The 19,895-nt window shown below is 38.0% G+C and overlaps 2 protein-coding genes across 7 annotated transcripts in view; one reads left to right on the top strand and one right to left on the bottom strand.

Moving 5' to 3' along the window:
- Nucleotides 1-19,895, bottom strand: part of MCTP1 (multiple C2 and transmembrane domain containing 1) — a 604,116-nt gene that overhangs the window by 540,584 nt on the left and 43,637 nt on the right. The gene's annotated exons all lie outside the window — the stretch shown is intronic.
- Nucleotides 15,385-19,895, top strand: part of FAM81B (family with sequence similarity 81 member B) — a 46,801-nt gene continuing 42,290 nt past the window's right edge. The window contains exons 1-3 of one of the 2 annotated variants that reach the window (XM_072958394.1): nucleotides 15,385-15,519; nucleotides 15,950-16,041; nucleotides 18,936-19,000. In XM_072958394.1, the coding sequence (XP_072814495.1) occupies nucleotides 15,510-15,519; nucleotides 15,950-16,041; nucleotides 18,936-19,000 (167 nt within the window). In that variant the 5' untranslated portion in view covers nucleotides 15,385-15,509. Of the gene's footprint in view, nucleotides 15,520-15,943; nucleotides 16,042-18,935; nucleotides 19,001-19,895 lie in introns of both variants that reach the window. The other variant, XM_072958393.1, reaches the window with a different exon arrangement.

The following is a 19,895-nucleotide window of genomic DNA, read 5'->3' as shown; positions in this document are numbered from 1 at the left end:
TGTGACAACTCCAGAAAGAACACGTAGGTTCACCTAAGACCAATATATCTACTCACTTGCCCGTATCGCATAACCTTTAGAGAGAAATTATTTTTCTAGAAGACTTCAGTCAAGTGATAACAAACCTCTTCAGTGTTTCATTTATCTTGGAAAGGACAATTCAGTCAAGACAAATCTTCAGAGAATTCTTGAAAGATTAATACACCCTTTCTCTTTTCTTTTTTTATATAGTTGATTTACGATATTGTTTTAGTTTCATGTGTACAGCAAAGTGATTCGGTTTTTTTGTTTTCATATTCTTTTCCGTTATAGGTTATTAAAACATACTGAATATAGTTCCCTTTGCTCTACAGTAAATCCCTGTTGCTTATCTATTTTATATTTAATAGTGTGTATTTATTAATCCTATACTCCTAATTTATCCCCCCATATGCCCTCTTTCTAAGTATTCTTAATGAATACCCGTGGTTTCCTCTCATCTGAAAAAAGCCCCCTCTTTTTCTAAATTCAGTGCAAAATAACTGTTCCCAGGTAATGATGGATGACCTATTTCTATCATATTAAATGAGAGTATATTGCTTTTAGCCTAAAAGGCTATGTTTATTTAGGTGGCTCAGCTAAAATGTCTTCTGGTTATAAAATATTTATAAAGTAATTTTCCTGTGTTTTACCCTTTCAACAGGGTTGCAAGTGAAAAAGTAGTGTTTAGGTAGGAACTACATTTGTATTTTACTAGTTCAACCATTTTCCCAAGTGAAAAGCAATCTCTTCACAGTGGGCCCGTACTCAACCTGTCAATCTTTATTTTTAACTCTGTCCAAATTTTAGAAGGAATTTCAATGCCTGTTTAGACCCACAATTTTTTGAATTGAAATATTCTGATCTTCAAATGGCCATTTTAATTTTCATATTTGCCTTTTTAACTCTTCTCTTGTTTTTAGCATTTCTAAAAGACTAGTCTCTTTTTTTAGATTTTGGATTTTGAATGTCTTTTTAAAGAGAAGATTCACAAAGATTCAATCATGCAGAGCTCAAATAAATTAAAACAATGTTTCTTTTTTGAAAAGCCAGATATTCCAATGTCTAAACAGAGTGTTAGTGGAGGGACCAATCTCGTGAGCAGTTGGCATTGACACTAATCCATACCTCTGGTTGTGGAAGTCCACCAGTGAAGACGCCATTGACCTCTCAAAGACTGCCAGGGAAATTCTTTTCTGAGTTTCTCACGGCATCATTCTCAGAAGCAAACTTTTGGAAGCAGTATTTCTGAAAGCAAGTTCTGTGGTTCACTAATTCCCTGGGATGATAATAATTATTTCCCAATTTAAAATAAAATAAGATTACCTGGTTATATAACTACTGGAAATACTGTAAACAAAGTTAAGCAGTTTGACATGCTAAAATACATGCTGAGGAGGGAGCAGAGGGAAAGTTTCCCAAACTTACTTGACCATGAACTCTCATTTCAAGAAACAATGATTAATGACTGGGTAAAGAAGTTGTGAGATATAGATAGATAGATAGATAGATAGATAGATAGATAGATAGATAGATAAAGATACACAATAGAATACTACTCAACCATAAAAAGAATAAAATAATGCCATTTGCAGCAACATGGATGGACCTGGAGACTGTCATACTAAGTGAAGTCAGAGAGAGAAAGACAAGTATCATATATCACTTACATGTGGAGTCTAACATATGATACAAATGAACTTATTTACAAAACAGAAACAGACTCACAGACATAGACAACAAACTTATGGTTACCAATAGGGAGAGGAGATGGCAGAGGCATAAACTGGGAGTTCAGGATTTGCAGATACTAACTATTATATGTAAAATAGATAAATAACAAGATCTTACTGTATAGCACAGGGAACTATATTCAATACTTGATAATTGCCTATAATGAAAAGGAATTTGAAAAGGAATATATATGTATAACTGAATCACTGTACTGTACACCAGAAATGAACACAACATTGTAAACCAACTATACTTAAATTTTAAAAAAGAAAAAAATGATTAAATGTCTCAATGAAGAATTTAAAGCCACTATGGCAGGTTCAAAGGCAAATCATCTTTCTCTATGTCCTGCCCTACTATCACTGTACAGCTTCTTAGGGAAGGGGTTGGGGGCAGGAGCGTAGAAGAAACCTAGCCCATAGCCAGACCACTTCAACCACCTCTTGTTCCTCATATTTCTAATCCTTTTATCTCTGTCCCCTGAACCAGAATGTTGGCCTCCTGATGCCAAAATGTGATCTGAAAACCCAGTAGTAATAGCTTTTTCCTTCTGTATCTAAATTAAGGGATCCTGGAATCCAAATTGCAATGAGAGAAAAATAAATCTCCTATGTGAACCATGCTTTTCAAACTTGCTTCCATTGTGCCTCCTTTGACCTGCCCTAGATCGTAATATTGTGTCCAAGAGAACACCACTTCCTGCAAGGTCCTAACTCCCAGCTCACATCAAATTCCACAGGACTACAGGGTGACCAACCAGTGAGGGGCTTCCCAGGACTCCGGACTTTACTTGCTAAAGGCAGGAAAGTCCTGGACAAACTGAGACACAGTAATGTCCTGGACAAACTGGTCACTCTATTCTCAAAGAAACCACCTTGAGAGCAGTCTTTCCTAGCAAGAGCAGAGAGTCAGGGTAGCAGAACCCACTTTCATGAGATTCTCACCTGAAAGCTCTTGCCTCTAGGGAGCTAGTAACCAGCTGGAGCCAGGCCAAGACAGTGACCTAGTGGGGAGTCTGCCTTTCCCATCCCACCTCTCCTCCCCTTCAACACCTCCAGCTCCCACTAAAGCCTCCTCTTTCTATCCCTGAGTCCTTCAAGTCTTGGTCATAGAATGTCCCACCTTAGTCTATTATTCCCATTTTCATGCCTTAATGGCATCTCATTCTGCTTAGGAGAGGCACCTAGAGACTTGATCTCCCTTGAGTCTGAACAGAATCAGCAGAGTCAGATGCCCCCTGAGGACTCCTGGCACATCCATTTCCCTGTAGTAACGTTAATGCTCTTTCAACCCTGTTGTTTTTTGTGATCAACTGTGTTATAAATCTTCCTGGTCTGCTACAGTTCCTTCTGGCTGACTCACAGCTTCCTGAATCCACCCTTCCCCATTTACACAGAAATACCATATCCGTGTTCTTTCAACAGTGCATACTGAATAGAGAAAATAATTGCACGTACAAGTCAACTTCTCCCTCTCCATTTCTTTCTCCCTTACGGCAAGGCTTGTGGACTAGGAGCAGTAACAAGGATGTACTGGATAGCACGATTCCAACAGGACAAGTCATGGTTCTTCAGTCAACAAGAAAAAGAATCTTAAAGGTCAATGAAAGGTGCTGGAGGAAAATGGACCTGGGTTCAGATTCCCAAGACTGCTCCTCCTGTTTGGAGGTGAAAATATCAAAGGGACAAGGAAGATGGGTGTACATGAAAAGAAGTGATATCCTGAAACTCTTTCATGAGGACTTGCAATCTGCACTCTAAGCCATCTATACTAACATCTTAATCTTTGCTCAAATAGTCTGATTAAATTGCTCTACTTGACACAATAAGATTTGATCTATGTTCTCAGCTTAAGAACTCTTTGGCTACTTGGAACATTTCATTCCTAAAGCTTTAAAAACCTGAATTACTACAAAAGGTACAAGAAAAATGATTTAAGTTTGCACTTTGGGGAAATTGTTCCACATCTCTTAAACACCACAGGCCCATGAGGCACTGTGAGTAATTCTGAAATAAATTCGCTTTTGCAGAGAGAGAGTTAATTTAAGTATATCCCAGACTAGATTTATCATCCTTCATCAGTATATTAAAAAAAGTCTATGAAAATATAAACTTAAACTTGGAGTTGAGACCTAAACACATTGCCAAGATACAGTAAATTCTGTATGGTTTTTAATGTTCAACTAACCTTTCATAAAAGATATTTAAAACATTAAGAACTATTCCACGTCAAGTAATTCAGTATCCATCTCAAATAAAATACTACTAAGTCAGTGGGCTGTTTTACACCTTTGAGTTGCTTACTCAATGCTTTTTAAAATTAAAATGTCATTTACTTATTTGTACACCTAAGATATAAAGAGTATGATTTACATATACAGTAATAACACCCTTTTTTAAATTACTTACATCAATTAGGATGTTTCTATCGCAAGTAAGAGCCAATCCTATTTTTAAGTGATTTATACAATAAAGGATTGTGTTGGTTCATAAAAATTGAAAGTCTAAAGTAGGGAAGTTTTCAAAAGATGTCTGACTTAATGTTCAAGGAAGTGACCCAGCATCTCATATTATTTTCATCATCTGCTCTGCCTTTCATGGTTTTGCTTCATCCTAAGACTGGAATCATGACCCTCAACAGAGGTTTGATTTTTGTCCCAATTTCGGTTGTGTGAAATCTTCAGGGCTTACTTAATGATCCTCCCTTCTGTCCAGCTCCCACATCTGTGTTTAGATCTCTGATCCACAAGTATAAATCAGTCACAAAACCCTAACTGTTCACTGGTTTCCAAAAATAAAAATACTGTTCTTCCCGAAGATTTACTGAATCTAGAAAGAGCTGAAGCTTTGTAGTCAAAGGAGGGGGTCCCCTCAAGCCCTAAATGGTCTGCACCTGGATGCTCTCTCACTCTCCCACACACATCCCACCAATTCTCTTCCCCCACTAGGAGCAAACGTCCCCACTGGCTTCCTGCAGAGTGGCTTTTCTCCTCTCTCTGAAACCAGGGCACAGTGGACACACTCCACACCCTGTCCCCTGCAGAGCTACTCTTGCTTCATCATCACTTTCCTGTCCATAAATGGCCCCAATGAATAAATCATCTGAAATCCACATGTCATCACAGATGAGGGAGGGCTGAGGACTACAGCCATAAGCAACAATGTTTTTATGGCAAATTCTAAAAACTCAGAGTTTAAATGAACAGAAATGCTTTTGTCTTATAAACATTATTTGTGTATAGCTTACCTACTATAAATGCACCCACTTTAGAATATAGTCAATAATATTGTAACAACTTTGTATGGTGGTAGATGGTAACTGAACTTACTGCGGTAATTATTTCATCAGGTATAAAAATATCAAATCATTATGTTATATACCTTAAACTAGTATAATCATGTATGTCAAGTATAACTTAATTTTTTTAATGCACCCTTTTTAAGCATATAGTTCAATACAATTTGATGAATGCTGTACGCCTAACTTATCAGCATGGTCAAGATATAGAAAATTTCCATCATTCCAGAAAGTTTCCTTGTACCTCTCCCTGCAAATGTCCACAAGAAGGTTTTTCTTTTAAGTTATAGAACATTTATTTGAATATTCTTAAGTTGAAATGGCATAAGAAAGAATCTGTTCACTTGCCAGAAACAACATTCGGATCTTCAGTTCTTAACATAAAATCAGATAACACTTCTCTAAGTATAGTTTTAGCATAGACTAGCTACTAATGAGAAGCTGTTGCCACAGAGCTTTTAAACCTGGCTAATATTTGAAGTTTAACATTCCCCCTAAAATCTGAGTAGGAAAGAAGTGTTTTAATGTCCTTGACATATTAAGACCTCCTACTACTACATGGTAGGTAATTAACATGGCTGAGAGGGTTGAGGGAAGGAGGAAGCAATATGGAAAGAAAAAAAGACCACTTTAAAAACATATCATATTACGCATTCATGTCTTTAAAATTATCTATGTACATACATAGAAATTGAATTTAAAAAATAAAAATAATTACAGACACCTCATTTCTTACAAAAATGTTGAAAGTCTCCTAGCAGATCCTCTTCAAAACATTTCATGTTTTATGTCACATCAAATAATTTTCTCTTTCATCTTAAAAAACACACACTAAAGTCTAAAACAGATTATTGACTGATGGAAATTGAGTCTGAGATCTGAGTGAAAAGTGCTTTCTCAGCCTAAAGCTGAACATTCTGCTCCGAAAGTGCTTCCTTGACTGCTTCTCTAGGGATCGATCACAGATCAGACAAGAACTTCCCTGCTGCTGCTTTCTAAGAGATGCGGGAATTGGGCAAGTCCGGAACCCAACCAGAATGGATCTTGAGCCCCATTCGCATCTCTGTGGGGTGCAATCTGTGAGAGCTTCTGGAGTTAGCAGGCACTTTCAGCCTGCTCACTTAGAAGCAGCCTGCAGCCAGGAAACTTGTGATTTCTAGTATGACTTCACAAAATGTAAAAATTGATGCATACCATTAGAAAATGAAAATTCAGCTGAAATTGTATCCCCCAAACTGGCATTGGTAAGGAAATCTGGGGGAAAATACAATTGTACAACAAAGGAAGAATTGTCTTAATTCTTTTTAAAATATAAAAACAACTCATATTAAGAAAATACAAAGAGGGGAAGGTATAGCTCAGTGGTAGAGAGCATGCTTAGCATGCACAAGGTCCTGGGTTCAATTCCCAGTGCCTCCATTAAAATAAATAAATAAGTAAAAACCTAATTACCTTCACCAAAAAAAAAGATAAAGTAAAAAATAATAGGACAAATATAGTAAGCTAGAAAGAAGAAAAAATTATCCAAAATCTTGCCTCCCCAAAACTGTTAAAAGCTTTGATAAAATTCCTTTCGGTATTTTTCTTAATACAGTTGAAATTGTATCCCAATTTTTTTGTATGCCAATTTTCCACTTAAGATTGTAATGTGTACATTTTACATATCATAAGTGATCATTAATAAATATTATTTTTAATGGCTGTGATAAGTTAAGTCCTCCAGAATACTCTTAGCATTTCCCTAGTGTTGGACAATTAAGACAAATAACCAATTTTTAGTTATTTTAACACTATGGTAAGTATGTCTGGATGACTTTTACTTTATTTGGGGGACAGTTCCCTAGAATTTATTTCAAGATGTACAATTTCTACATTTGGGTATAGAAATTTTATGTCTCTTGTTACATGTTTTCAATTTGCCTTGCAAAAAAGTATTATTTTTTCAGGGTAGTTTGGCAGTTTGTATCAAGGTCCTCACAAATCTTCCTACCCTTTGCATTATTATTTCCTTAGAGAACAATCAGAGGTATAGAAAGTGATTTTGTATACAATGTTATCACACTATTATCTCCCTTATCAAAAAAGTTGGCCACAATCTAAATATCCAAAAATAAGAAAGAAGTTAAACAGAATTATGGTTAGCCAATTATTAAAATTCTATTTTTAAAAAATATGTAATAACAGGTAAAATGTTAAAATATAGCATATCAACAAGACTAAATGGAAAAGTCAGGATATAAAATTATACATATAATGTACACATACACAGACACCCATGTATATATACACACATATATGTACATGTTCATAGAAAAAAGGCTAAAAACACATCAAAATGTGTATAATTACTTTAGTAATAATTTCAGAGGGGATGATTATGTAAGAATTCCTTTCTGTGTACCTTGGTATATATTTTCACATCTTCAGAAGTTTTACTGTTTATGGTATTTCTGTAATATATCCCATTTATGCACTTATGTAAAAATTGTATGTATATGTATATACATGATACTGAATATAACATTCAAAACAAAAATAATTTTAGAGATGCCCCAATTCTTACAAAATAATTGTTCAGTTTATTTTTATCTAATTTGTTTTGAACAGTTTATCAATTCACATGGATAATTTTTCATATCACAAAAATAAAATCACTGTGTAATTAGTAAGAACCCCTCTAACAATGTACCGTGAAACGCTCTACCAATAATGTGGTATCAGAGTCCGAAGTTTCCAAATAGCTTAAATATGTTATTCAGAGGCAATCTTAGACACACACACAAAATTACAAAGTTTTCCATATAAAAAAGGTTTCATTATTTGTCACATTATTGACAGTGTCAATTTCTTTTTAAAAAGTTCCTTCACAGTGGAGTAGAAACAGAATTACAGAATTCATACATTTGCCTGTGTTTACATATGTTAGAACAAAGCCTCTCTTTTTTAATGTCACTCTCAGTCCCTGACCTTGAATTGACTCATAAATTAATACTAGTGTTTAAATTGCCCCTGTGTTTATATTTTCCTTTAAATTGTTAATCATGTCAAGCCAGTTCATACATGTATTTTAGAATATAATGTCATAAGAATTTATCACATGTAAATTCACCAGGAATAAACATGCCTCTCCAGCGTGAAGTATTTTCATGCTACTAAATCAGGCTTTACCTCTCAGGCTTTGTTCTAACATATTAGTACATCCACAGGACTCAAGGACCCAGTCAACACTACTTGACCGCTCAGCTCTCCGTCTTGACCTGCAGGGTAAATTCCACACTCCTTAGGTGCTTACGAAGAGACAAGAGCCTTCAGGGTCCAACCTCTGCTCACCTGTACAACCTCATCTCTGATGATTAACCCACCTTGTTTCTCCACTCAGCCTTGCTTGTCATGGAGATGGGCATTCCCCAAGCAGAAACACACTCACTTACTGTATGGAGTAATTTCTACAGAGCCTTGGGGCTCCCCTCAGTGTCACCTCTCCCAAGAAGTCCTCTTCCTTGCCCCCTTCCTAGAAGGCTGCCATGTGTTCTTCCCCTGGGATGCCCAGCACCTCTGCCTTCCTCTATAAATGCACTCACCCTATTTCATCTTGAATGCCTGGGTACTTATTATACATTGCTTTTTAGAATATCAAAGGAAATTTGTTTTCTGTTTTACTCATTGCTGTATGCCTAGGAGAGAACTGAGACATCACCCAATACATACTTGAATGCTTATATGACTGACAGAATAAATGAACAAATAAGTGATTGAATGACTGAAGGCATTCAGCAGAAAACTTGAGGTATAAAACACAAGATGCCTGGCAAGAGACAGAAGACATGCCATAAAGAAGAAGGGGGCAGAAAAGGATGAAGATACAGAGAGACTTCAAAAATAAGCAGCTTGGCATGGCAGAAAAAGCACTGACTGAGTCAACCATACTGCTGCATGACTTTGAGAAAGTCAGACTTTAAGAAGTTTGAGAAAGTTCCTCAACTTGTATCTGTAAAATGGGATAGCGTACTCAATGGGTTGTTGTGAGAATTAACTAAACTATAAATACACATGCAAACAGTGACCTGCACATAGTAGGCACTCAGTAAATGTCTTCCCATCCCCTTAGGTTACAGTTTAGTCTAGTTATTTCTTTCTTTCTGTTTTTTTGAAGAGGACAATTATTTTATTGAGCTAAAATTCACATAACATAAAATTTCATTTTAAAGTATACATTTTATAGTGTAGTTACATTTATAGTAGTTATTTAATACATTCACAGTGTTTAGTAACCATTACTGTAATCTAGTTCCAGAAAATTTTCATCACCCCAAAAGGAAACTCTATATACATTAGGCAGTCGTTTGGTCTAATTATTTCTCAACCTATGAAAAGCTGATCACAAATTTCTAGGGGAAAAAATGGGCTGGACAAAATTATTTTCACATTAATTTTTAAAAAGATAGCCACGCTAGAAGAAGGGCAAAGGAAGGACACCGGACTCTTACAAGGTTAGGCATCCTGGCCGCAAGGGATGTGGGTAGGTAGCACATACGGAAGGAATGGGCCCCAGAGGTAAGTTCTGTACAGAACAGAATCACATATATTTTAATGCTGGGACATAAAAAGTATTCCCAGAGCAAAGAAAAACTTCTCTCTTATGGATTTCATTACCCTTGCTACTGACGAGACAAACATATACGATATTCAATTCTGTCCTAGAGCCATTTGGCTAAATGTGTGGATGTCTAGAGCCAAAAATACATTCATTGATTGTGGGATTAGAAGCTATTTATATGCTCTTCAGATACTTCTGTTCACCTTGAGGCACTGGTGCTCGTGGTAGGCTGGGTGGTTGGGGGCACTGGTCCTACTGCACAACAAAAATAGGCTCTTGGAGATGACTGGGGCAGCAAGTGGGATGGCTGCCCATCCCCAGCCAGCGCCTGGCGAGCAGACACCCTCAGGGAGGTGGAACTGAGATTTTTAGAGCAGGCTAAATGCACAAGGCTCACTCAGCTGGCAGAGAAGAAACTTCTATGCAGCAAAAGAGATTTTTGCAGAGAAATGAGGGAAATAAATCATGGCACTAGAGCAGCTGGAATAAATATTCCTGTTTCCAATCTCACAGAGATTCTGTAAACTAATTTAACAAAGAGCATGGGCTTTTATTGCCTCCACAAAAACTCACGGTTCCCGTATCTGGTGGCAACACAATTACTTGCCACCCGAATTGCTACTGTCCTTGAGTGATTAGCTTACCAACCTTTGTCATTATCAGCCATGTCAGGTTTTTTTTAATGGTTGTATTTTGTTTTGGACTCTGCACAGGTAAATATAGGTGACAGACTGCGTATAAGGATGAATTCACTTCCCTAGAGTGTATTTTTTTTTCACTTGGCATTTTATTTCATGGTAAATTATCAAAGTTACTATCTTTTAATGTATTGCACTTCTTAATTTGGTGAGTCAATTGATTTAGGTAATAATAGCCAAAGCCAGGTAAAGGGTAGTGGGAGTTGGAGGCAGGAAACACAGCTAAGGGCAGTGGGAATTCACCAGAGCAGCTTGGCTTCAATTAGGTATTTGGGGAGAAGATGTTTGTTCAGAGGCGGGGGAGACAGAAGTGATAACATGGAACCAGAAAATGGAAAAAGAGAGCCTGGCTGACAGCTAGGAGGAGGAATAGCAAGGTCTAAACATGGGGTAGGAATGACAGAAAATTGCCATTTGGCACCTGAAGGGAGACTTGCTGGGAGGATGTGGTTTGGCCTTGGGGAAGGTGCAGAAGGTAATTAGGACCCAAGGAAATTGTTTTCAAAGGAGAAAGCACCTCCAGCGCTGCTACAGTGCAGGTAACTCCACATGGACACAATCTAGGACTGATGGACGGATAGATGGACGGAACAGGCAGGCAGGTAGGTAGACAAACAGATAATTGTTTATAGGAATACAGGAGCAATTTTCAGACATCAAAGAGGCCCCCCAACCAAAAGAATGTTCCCTATGGGTTTCCAGGGATGACATCTTTAGAAATTCTGTTCTTTTAGTTGTTCAGCATGTGGTCCTTGGATCTCTGGATCAAAATGAGCTTGTTTGAAACCTGCAGGGGCGGAGCCTAGGAGTCTACAGTTTAAGAGTTTTATATACACATTTGAAATGCCTGGACCAAGGCACTGTCCCTTACAGGGCGTGAAAGCCATACTGAATTTACTGGATCCTTTCTAATAGACAGCAGGCCGAAAGTCAGACAGGAAGAGAATAGGACAAGAAACAGCTGGTGATGGAGAAAGAAGCCTTTCCCCTCTCCAAATGTCAGTGGAAGGTCCTGGACAGTAGGAGCCCCTGGAAGTGTCTGTCCTTAGGGCTGTTATGAGGGAACAGAAGAGTCAAACTACCATGATTGCCGCTCAGACCTTAGGGACCGCCAGTATGTGCCTTTTGTAAGGTTCAGGTAAAATGCCAGCAGCTCCACAATTCATGTCACATTCATCCACTGTCACCTGTGCTTCTGCACCTCTCTGTAGAATTTTGTCTGCACATCTTTATGGACTTCACTTATTCATTTATTTAACACATATTTATTGAGCAATTACCATGTATCAGATACTATTCTCACCATCAGGGCAGAACAGTGAACAAGAGAAATAAAAATTTCCACCCCACGGAGCTTAAATTCTAGCAGGGAAAACAATTAGTAGGAAAAGTAAATGCATATTAGACATATAAACACTAAGAGGGAAATACAGCAAGACACAGTAACAGAAGTGTGTGTCTGCCCAGGGCTGAGGGTTCTCAGGACACAGGACTTCCAGGAAATCTCTGAGCAACCTGAGATGCTCAGAGTCAAGGAGATGAATGAGAAACCCATGAAAAGGAATAGCAGAGCTATGGGAGACTCGTAGCCCTGGGAAGTAAAGAACGAGTTTCAAGTAGAAGACAGCTCTCAACTCTGTCAAATGCTGCTGATGGGGCAAGTGAGATGCGGACTGAGATTTGACCACTGGATTTAGCAACAGAGACGTCACAGGGGACCTTGACAAGAGCAATTTTAATAGACAGTACAAGGGATAGAAAGCCTGATTTTTAGTGATTCAAGAGTGTCTTAGTCTGCTTACACTGCTGTAATAGAATGCTAGCAGCCATGTGGCTTAAACAACAGAAACGTATTTCTCAGTTTTGGAGGCTGGGACATCCAAAATTAAAGTGCCAACCGACTTGGTTGCTGGTGAGAACCTTCTTCCTGGCTTACTGTGTCCTCATATTTTCCTCATTATGTGTGTGTAGAGAGAGAGAGGAGACTGGGATCACTTCTTTTTCATGTAAGGCCACTAATCCTATCAGATTAGGACCCCACCCTATGACTTCATTCAACCTGAATTACTTCCTAAAGATCTTACCTCCAAATATAGTCACATTCGAGGTTAAGGCTTCAAGACATGAATTTTAGAGGGGGACAACATTCAGACCATAGCAAAGAGAGAAACTGGAAAAAGCAAAATAGAAACATTTCAGCATCTTTTCCTGTTCAAAAAAGGAAAAAAATTGAATGGTAGCTAGAAGAGTACATAGGATGAAAAGAAGGTTGTCTATGTGTTTTAAGGTGGAGGAAAGAAAAAAAAATGCTTGATGCCAATGGAAATTACCTAGTAGAGGGAAGAGGGGTCCTGGAATAGGAGAGAGGGAGTGGGACCCAAGTACTGCTGGCAGATGGCCCTAAACAAGGGAGGGCACAGATGGCTCGTTTGCTGAACCAGGCGAGGAGTTGCAATTTACGGACACAGATACACATAGGTCTATAGATGCAGTGGGTGGGCTATCAAAATTCCCTTCTATTTATTTCTATTTCACTTCATAGCGAAATAGAAAGAAAAAGTCATCAGCTGAGAGTAAAGATGAGAGAGAAATTTACGGCAATATGAGAACAGAGGAAAAGGTATCAGAGTACTCTAGAAGTGGACAAGAGTGATAGACTAAGGAAATGCAATATAATTGCCAGGGAGCATTAAGGACCCACTTAGCATTGAGTTCCCCATTAGAATAGAAGTCAAACACTCACACCCTAGCATAGTGTAGTATGATGTATCCCACGAGGATGGTGACCAAGGGATGATCACAAGACTTGGAGTCTAGTCAGTCAGTTTCACAATTTACTGATGTAAGTCATGAAACCTCCCTGAACCTCCTTGTATTTTTATCTGTAAAATCAGGATATTCATACCTCTCTAAGAGTCATGAGGTAGAACATAAAGGGCATCTCCTAAAATATCAAGCACTACATACATCAGCGGTTACTAGAAGACTAGAGCAGGTAAATGAGAATAGCCCAAGGAAAAGTGTGAGGCCCTAAGAGGTCCTCAGGTCCAAATGAGGTCTTTCCAGGAAGGACTGCCTGAAGGCACTTGGGACAACAAGGGTGAGGTAACATAGAATGAAAAGGAAGTTGAGGACATTGCCAACTACTGGCTGCTGTGGCCAAGGGCTGGTTGAGGCTAGTTCAGCTGAGGACACAGCACCCAGCAGACACCCAGAGTCAGGGCTGCCATATACACTCTTTGTGTGAGTGAGAAATAGGCACCCTTTCCTCAAGACCCTTTACCTCCACTTGTCAGAAAACTGCCCTAGTATACTTATCTTATTAGAGTAAGATATTTTCTTGACATATGCCTGAAAATGTGTCAGGCAACAAATTGAAAATTTTGTTATGCCTAACAAATATGAAAATCTACATTGTTATTGTGTGGATGGTGCCCCCTAGGGCTGTACAGTGCACAACAACATAGCAGTTGTCTCAGCTGACCCTGAATACTAACTGACCCACTTCACTGACCACCACCTCAAGATTATTCCCTTATGACTACATTTACAATAATATCAGAATATAAGGTCATTTTTCAGTTTTTAAGATGGAAATTGAACACATTGGCTTCTGTGCTTTAGGCTATACTCTTGGTAGCCCTGGATTTGAAGCTTACTGACTTCTACGAAAAATTTTTCATACTTACTTAGAGAGGTGGGAATTCAGTGGTACATACATTTTGTGTGCACTGTTCTATTAAAAACTATTACAACTTTTAAGAACCAAGCATCCATTTAGATAACAAATTAGACTCTCATTTCACTGGACCCCAATTTCCTAGCCAAATCCTATGGATTAGAAGCTGAATTTAAGGAGAGAAAGAATCATGAGAAGTTGTTTAGCAAGGTCAAATCCAGTTTTCCCTTCTCACACAAACTCTATTTCTTGGATAACTGCCACCTTGTAAAATAATCACTAATAATAGCTGCTTCTTACTGGATTCCCAGCATAGCACTCAGCAGAGTGCTTTAGGTGTATTGTTGCATTGAATCCTCTCAACCACCTTATGAGATTGATGTTATTAGCCCACTTTACAGATGAGAAAACTGAGTCTTGAAGAGGGGAGGTAATTTTGCCCAAAGTAAATAGCCAGTATGTTGAGTCGTCAGGATTCTAATCAACTCCCTCAGCACCCACAACCACCTGCCCTCAGTCACTGGTGTGTCAGTCTTACTTGGCACAGTATAAAATGACAATTAGAGTGGTGTATTGAGCATTTTAGACTGCTTGCAAACCATAAAATAGTCTATCTTCACGCTTTAAGGGCTTAGTTTAACACTCAAAGACATACCATTGAAGCCAAAAATCATGAGTGCTGTTTATCTATGGGACCAAAATTGTCATTCAGCGCCCTGAACATCCTGCGTGTTCTGGGAGGAAGGCAAACCCAGCACCATAATTTGAAAAATAACTCTGCCAAGAATATCATTTCTGTATATGAGGGTCAAGTTGTATCAGCAAAATAGGCAAATTCCAATTTTAAAACTCAGGAAAACATGTCAGAGCTGAAGCAATCCACATCGTTTTGAAACAAGCCAAAGCTGAACAAAATACTCTTTCAAAGCCGAAGTTCAATTATTTTGATTTCTCTGAAGCCCTTATCCAGCTCGCCTGCCATTGCCGCATTCTTTGCGGTGCTCCCCCTAGTGGCCTAGGCGAGTTAGCTTCCTTAACCGGCGTACTTAAGATTCAGGAGTGTGGCAGCATCTCATTTTCTAATTTGATGGAAACGGGTCTCTTATCAAACTGTGAAGGTGAAACCAGGGGAAGGGTGTGAAATATCAATTTAAAAATAACCATTTCGCACCCACTGAGACTAAGAGTTAGGACCTTGTGATTTTTTCAACAATGAGCATTAAGGAAAACACTCAAATCTCCTAGATCCAGGGACTCAGAGACTTAAAAGTGTGAGGGCCAACCCCACTGACATCACAGGTCCTTCCTGCAGTCACAATGCTGCTGGGCCACCACAGAAAGATGCCCCAGAAACATGAAAACCAGGATGCGATCAAGTTTCCTTGGTACTTTGGCTTTCTGAGAGAGAAAAAAAAAATTGTTTACACTTCTGTTCCCTTTCCAAAAGATCAGATCAACAAAAAATAAACTCAGGAAATCAAGCGTCATGAGTTCAGGTATTTATCTTATGGATTATTCAAGGTCTCTAAATTTCTCCTACTTTGCTAGCTTATATTTCTCATTACATAAAAATAAGGTAATAAATCCCAAAGAAGATCCTCAGATGGCTTGGGCACAATAGGGTGTGAAATCACTTCCTTGGTCTAAATGAGGGCATCTCGACAAAGCTTCCTGACTGTCTCATGGAAGCACCTGAGGTGATAAGCTATTCTAGCTGACTGAGGTGAGATGGGGACCTGCTAGAGGTCTGGGGTAGAGAAGGAGGGAAAGGAAGAAGTGCAAAACAAATTGGAAGTCTCCCTTTAAACTTTGCTATATGCACAGAAACTGCCCTCAATTCAAAAAAATTTAAAAATTACCACCACTGCAAAAATTCACTTGCTGTGGTTCCTGATCTGATTCTGCATTCTGGTTGCCTAGATACAGATGTCAACAAAAGTGCCTCCCTGACTGCAGAGGAACAGCCGGATGAACCTGATGGCCCCCTTCCTGGCTCAGCCAGTGACCAAGAGAAGAAAGCAAGTACTTTTCGATATTCATGTTAAAAATAGAATATTTTGCTCAGCTTCTTTAAAGCTTAATGTTGCTTAGAGAGATCTAAGGAGTCCTGGAAGAGTTGCTTTCTTTTCATTCTCCCTCATTTCCTGTTTGTTCTGCTTTGACAAAGTGACTAATGCTGGCACAGGCCGCAAAGAAAAAGGATCTCAATTTGTGAATACATTCACTGGACTGACTTTTAATATGTGGGGCTAAAAATTAACAAAAATTTGATGACTATTTTTGTGAAGATTCAAAAGGCACTATAATAAACTCAAAGTGTAGATGTTATCTTTAACATGGAAAGACAATAGCTAAATACAAGTTTTTATTGGTATGTACCTGTCATATATGCCCCATTAATTCAAAGAAGCAGTGTTTTTAGGCTTTGTAAGTCTCAAACACCTGACCAGCGGATACAGCCTCTTGTGACCAGAAGAGCACTGGAAAGCTAACATAAAGTCAAACACTGATCTTTGCTATCTATTGGCTGTACCACGTATTTGGCTGCAAGACTTTGGGCAATTACTTAACCTCTCTGTTTCCTGTTCCGTGAAATGTGTTAATTAGACCTATCATACCAAGATGTGGAGTTTGAATGAGCCACTAAGGTAAAGGACTTAGGAAGAAAAGACTCAGTCTGATTACTGTCATCGTAGTATCAACATCTGTATGATTGTGAGCAAGCTCCTTGCTTCTCAAATCCTCAGATTCCTCACCTATAAAAATAATCACCTTGAAGCCTTCCTTTAATAAAGAAGAATTTCGGTTACTTAAGGTAACTGTTGTTACCCATAAGGTAGAGGTAATGATTCCCACCCTACAGGGCTGTTTCAGGAATGAAATCCCATCATGCATGTGAAAGTATTTTAAAGTCCATTAAGCCACAAAGCATTATGATGAAACAGATGAAAACTAACACATGTAAAAAGTTCCAAAATAATCACAAAGTTGTCTGTGAGACAATTTTGATATAATTACATTTAGTCTGTAGGAATAGGGATGAAACAGCTGACTCCTATATTCAATTATCAAAAATATAAAAATTTAGTCCTAGGTACTTAAAAAATTGCCCAGAGAAAAGAGGAAATAAATATGCCACAATGTTAACAGCTTTGCTCTAGATAGTAGAATTATAAGTGAGAATTTTTTCTTTATCTTTCACTTCTCTATGTTTTTCCAAATGTCCCTCCATTGTCAGGTTTAACATTTGTTAATTTAAAAGTATGTGAGTTGTATGTGTGTTTTTAAGAGTATACTACTTACAGTCTTGCAAACAAAACTTAAAACTGAACAAAGTAAAAACAAAGCAGATATATATCCAACTGTTTCCCTCCAGCAGGAGAAGGGAAGACAATGACCCAGTAATTTAGTGTCCTTGGACAAGATATTCATCACAAGCTTTCATTCCACAAGTACTCACAAAGGACTACTAGGTGCCAATGTACAAGACCAGGGACCAGCCAGTTGCTAAGGCAATTCCACAATCTCCCACAGGCCAGGGTATAGCAGTGGAGAGGTGAGAAAGAAAGATCTGGCCGCAAGTAGGTGAGGAGCCCAGGGCACAGTACTGTTCCAGTTGGAATCTGGAGTGAAAACACGAACCAGGGCAAAGACCAACTATGTTCTCTAGGGAATTAGGATGGTTTCCATATCATGGACATCTGGGCGCCCAGTGGATTTGTATATCCATTCCCTAGGGGAACACCTGGCTTCGGAGCATCAGACCCATTGCAAAACCCCACTTAGCAATGGTGAGAGAGGGTCTAAAGAAGAATCATGGCAACTCGCTCCATTCTCGAGCTTTTTCTGGTTGCCCACCACCAAGTGGGCTGTGTCATAAAGCCTGACTACTGTAGCTTCCTTCAAAATAAACGTACCTGATTTTTTTGTTTGTTTGTTTTATTGGAGAAGAGAGATTTCTAATTAAGTTTCTTAGCCCTAAATTAAGAAGTAAAATGTGGTAGTTCCTAAGATGTTTGCAAAGGGAATGACTTTTGTAGTGTGTCTTAACATACTCTACCCACCATTATAGTCTAAAATAATATAAACTAAGAAAAAATACCCTAGGAACATATTTTGTTTAAGTTTTTAACTGAGGTGGAATACAATTCATACTCTTCCTACTGAATCCAATTCAATGATGGGCTATTAAAACTAGGATAAATCTGTGTCCTGCTTCTTTAAACTTAAAAAAAAATTAGAGCTTAAAACATTTTCAGCATAAGCAAAACAGGGAATACATTTGGTATCCTCTTTCCTCCTAGAAATGCTGCAAAAGTATGAATTTTCATGCAAATAGAACTTTCTGGTAGTGCCATTTTCTTGAATTAGTTAAGTGTTCATATGGCCAGCTATGTTTACTACTAGAAGTTATGTACATGTGTTCTGTACTTTTATTTCTCATTGACTCTAATAATCTGACATCCAAGTTTCTTAGAAAACAAAATTACTTGAAGAGACTAGTTTTCTAGGTTCTGGCTTTGTTTTAGAAAATTAGCAGATCCCCCTCAGAATTCACCATGTCAATACTGTCACTGTTTGAGGACATCTTTAGTAACACAGCCAATAATCATTTGATATTTCATTTTTAAATTATCTGAGAATAATTTATGGCTTTGGCTTTTCCAGAAAGTTTTTGTTTAACTGTGATATCAAATCTATGAAATGAAACTCTCTAGAATCTTCCCAGAACTTGACTTTGGTTTTAGTCTCTAGCAGTACACATGAGGCATGTGCAAGATTAACTGGGTTGATGATCTGTAATCTATAGCATATATTTTGTTTTAAATTAAAACATTTGTATAAGAATAAGGTGGATAAGATTTCTCTGTAAAGTAGCTGATACATTTTAAACCTGTGATCTTTATTTTAGGTAACATTATCTCCAGCCAAAATGTCAACCAAGAATTCTACAGATCTAGTTGAATATGTTGACAAGTAAGTCTGTAAATTATAACAGCTTTAACTATTTAGCGTACTCGTTGATTTAGTTAGAGATTCAAGTGCCTGAATGAGATAACTTTGAGTTCATTTAAACTAATTCTCTGCTTTCAGATGGACTTCACTAAACCATCTCAGCAAGACAAACCTCTCTTTTTCCTTTCTGATTGACAGAACAAGCCAATTTTACTCTTCCTCTTTAAAATAACCTTTGAAGGTTCCTATAGATTTATGAATAAAGTAACACAGTGTAGGCAATGAATGACATATGACAAGATCAGCTATAGTTAACTGTGACTTTCAAAATAAATCAAATAAATATGTTAACATTTCATGCTAAAAACTCAGGAATTTTGAAATGTAGGACATTTTGTCTCTGCTGTTTACAGTGCCACACCTGGAGCTCATCCAGGGAAAGGCTACAGAAGAGGGACAACTCTGGGGACTTGGAAATATAACATACAATTGGTACATGGGCATCATCCAAAAGGTCCCAGAATTCCTCTTTGTAAAGGCGAGATCACAGGGCAATGCATATTAGTTTGAGTTTCTATTTGAGTATGTCAAAGAAGGGTTTGGTCTGATGTGTCCATTAATGTTTTCAGGGCACCTGGAATTTAGTCTCAGGCCTTCTACTAAGTTTCTGTGTGACCTCAGTCAGTCCCATATGTCTCTGGGCTTTGTTCTCTCATTTGCCAAAGGAGGAGGTTGAACTAGAAACTAAGACCCATCATACCTTTAAAATAATTGATTCTAACATGTACATCACGACCATAGAAAAAAAAATAACCGAACAAAAGAAATGAATCAACATGAAGAGAAAAATCTAAATACTGGATTTTCTTTTTTTTTAAATTACCTTTAACAATGAAGATGGGAAAATGTTAAAAAT

This window comes from Vicugna pacos, chromosome 3 (genome assembly GCF_048564905.1).
Source record: "Vicugna pacos chromosome 3, VicPac4, whole genome shotgun sequence".
Taxonomy (NCBI): domain Eukaryota; kingdom Metazoa; phylum Chordata; class Mammalia; order Artiodactyla; family Camelidae; genus Vicugna; species Vicugna pacos.
Note: the sequence above shows the minus strand (reverse complement) of the source record. Positions and strands in the feature narration are given on the sequence as shown.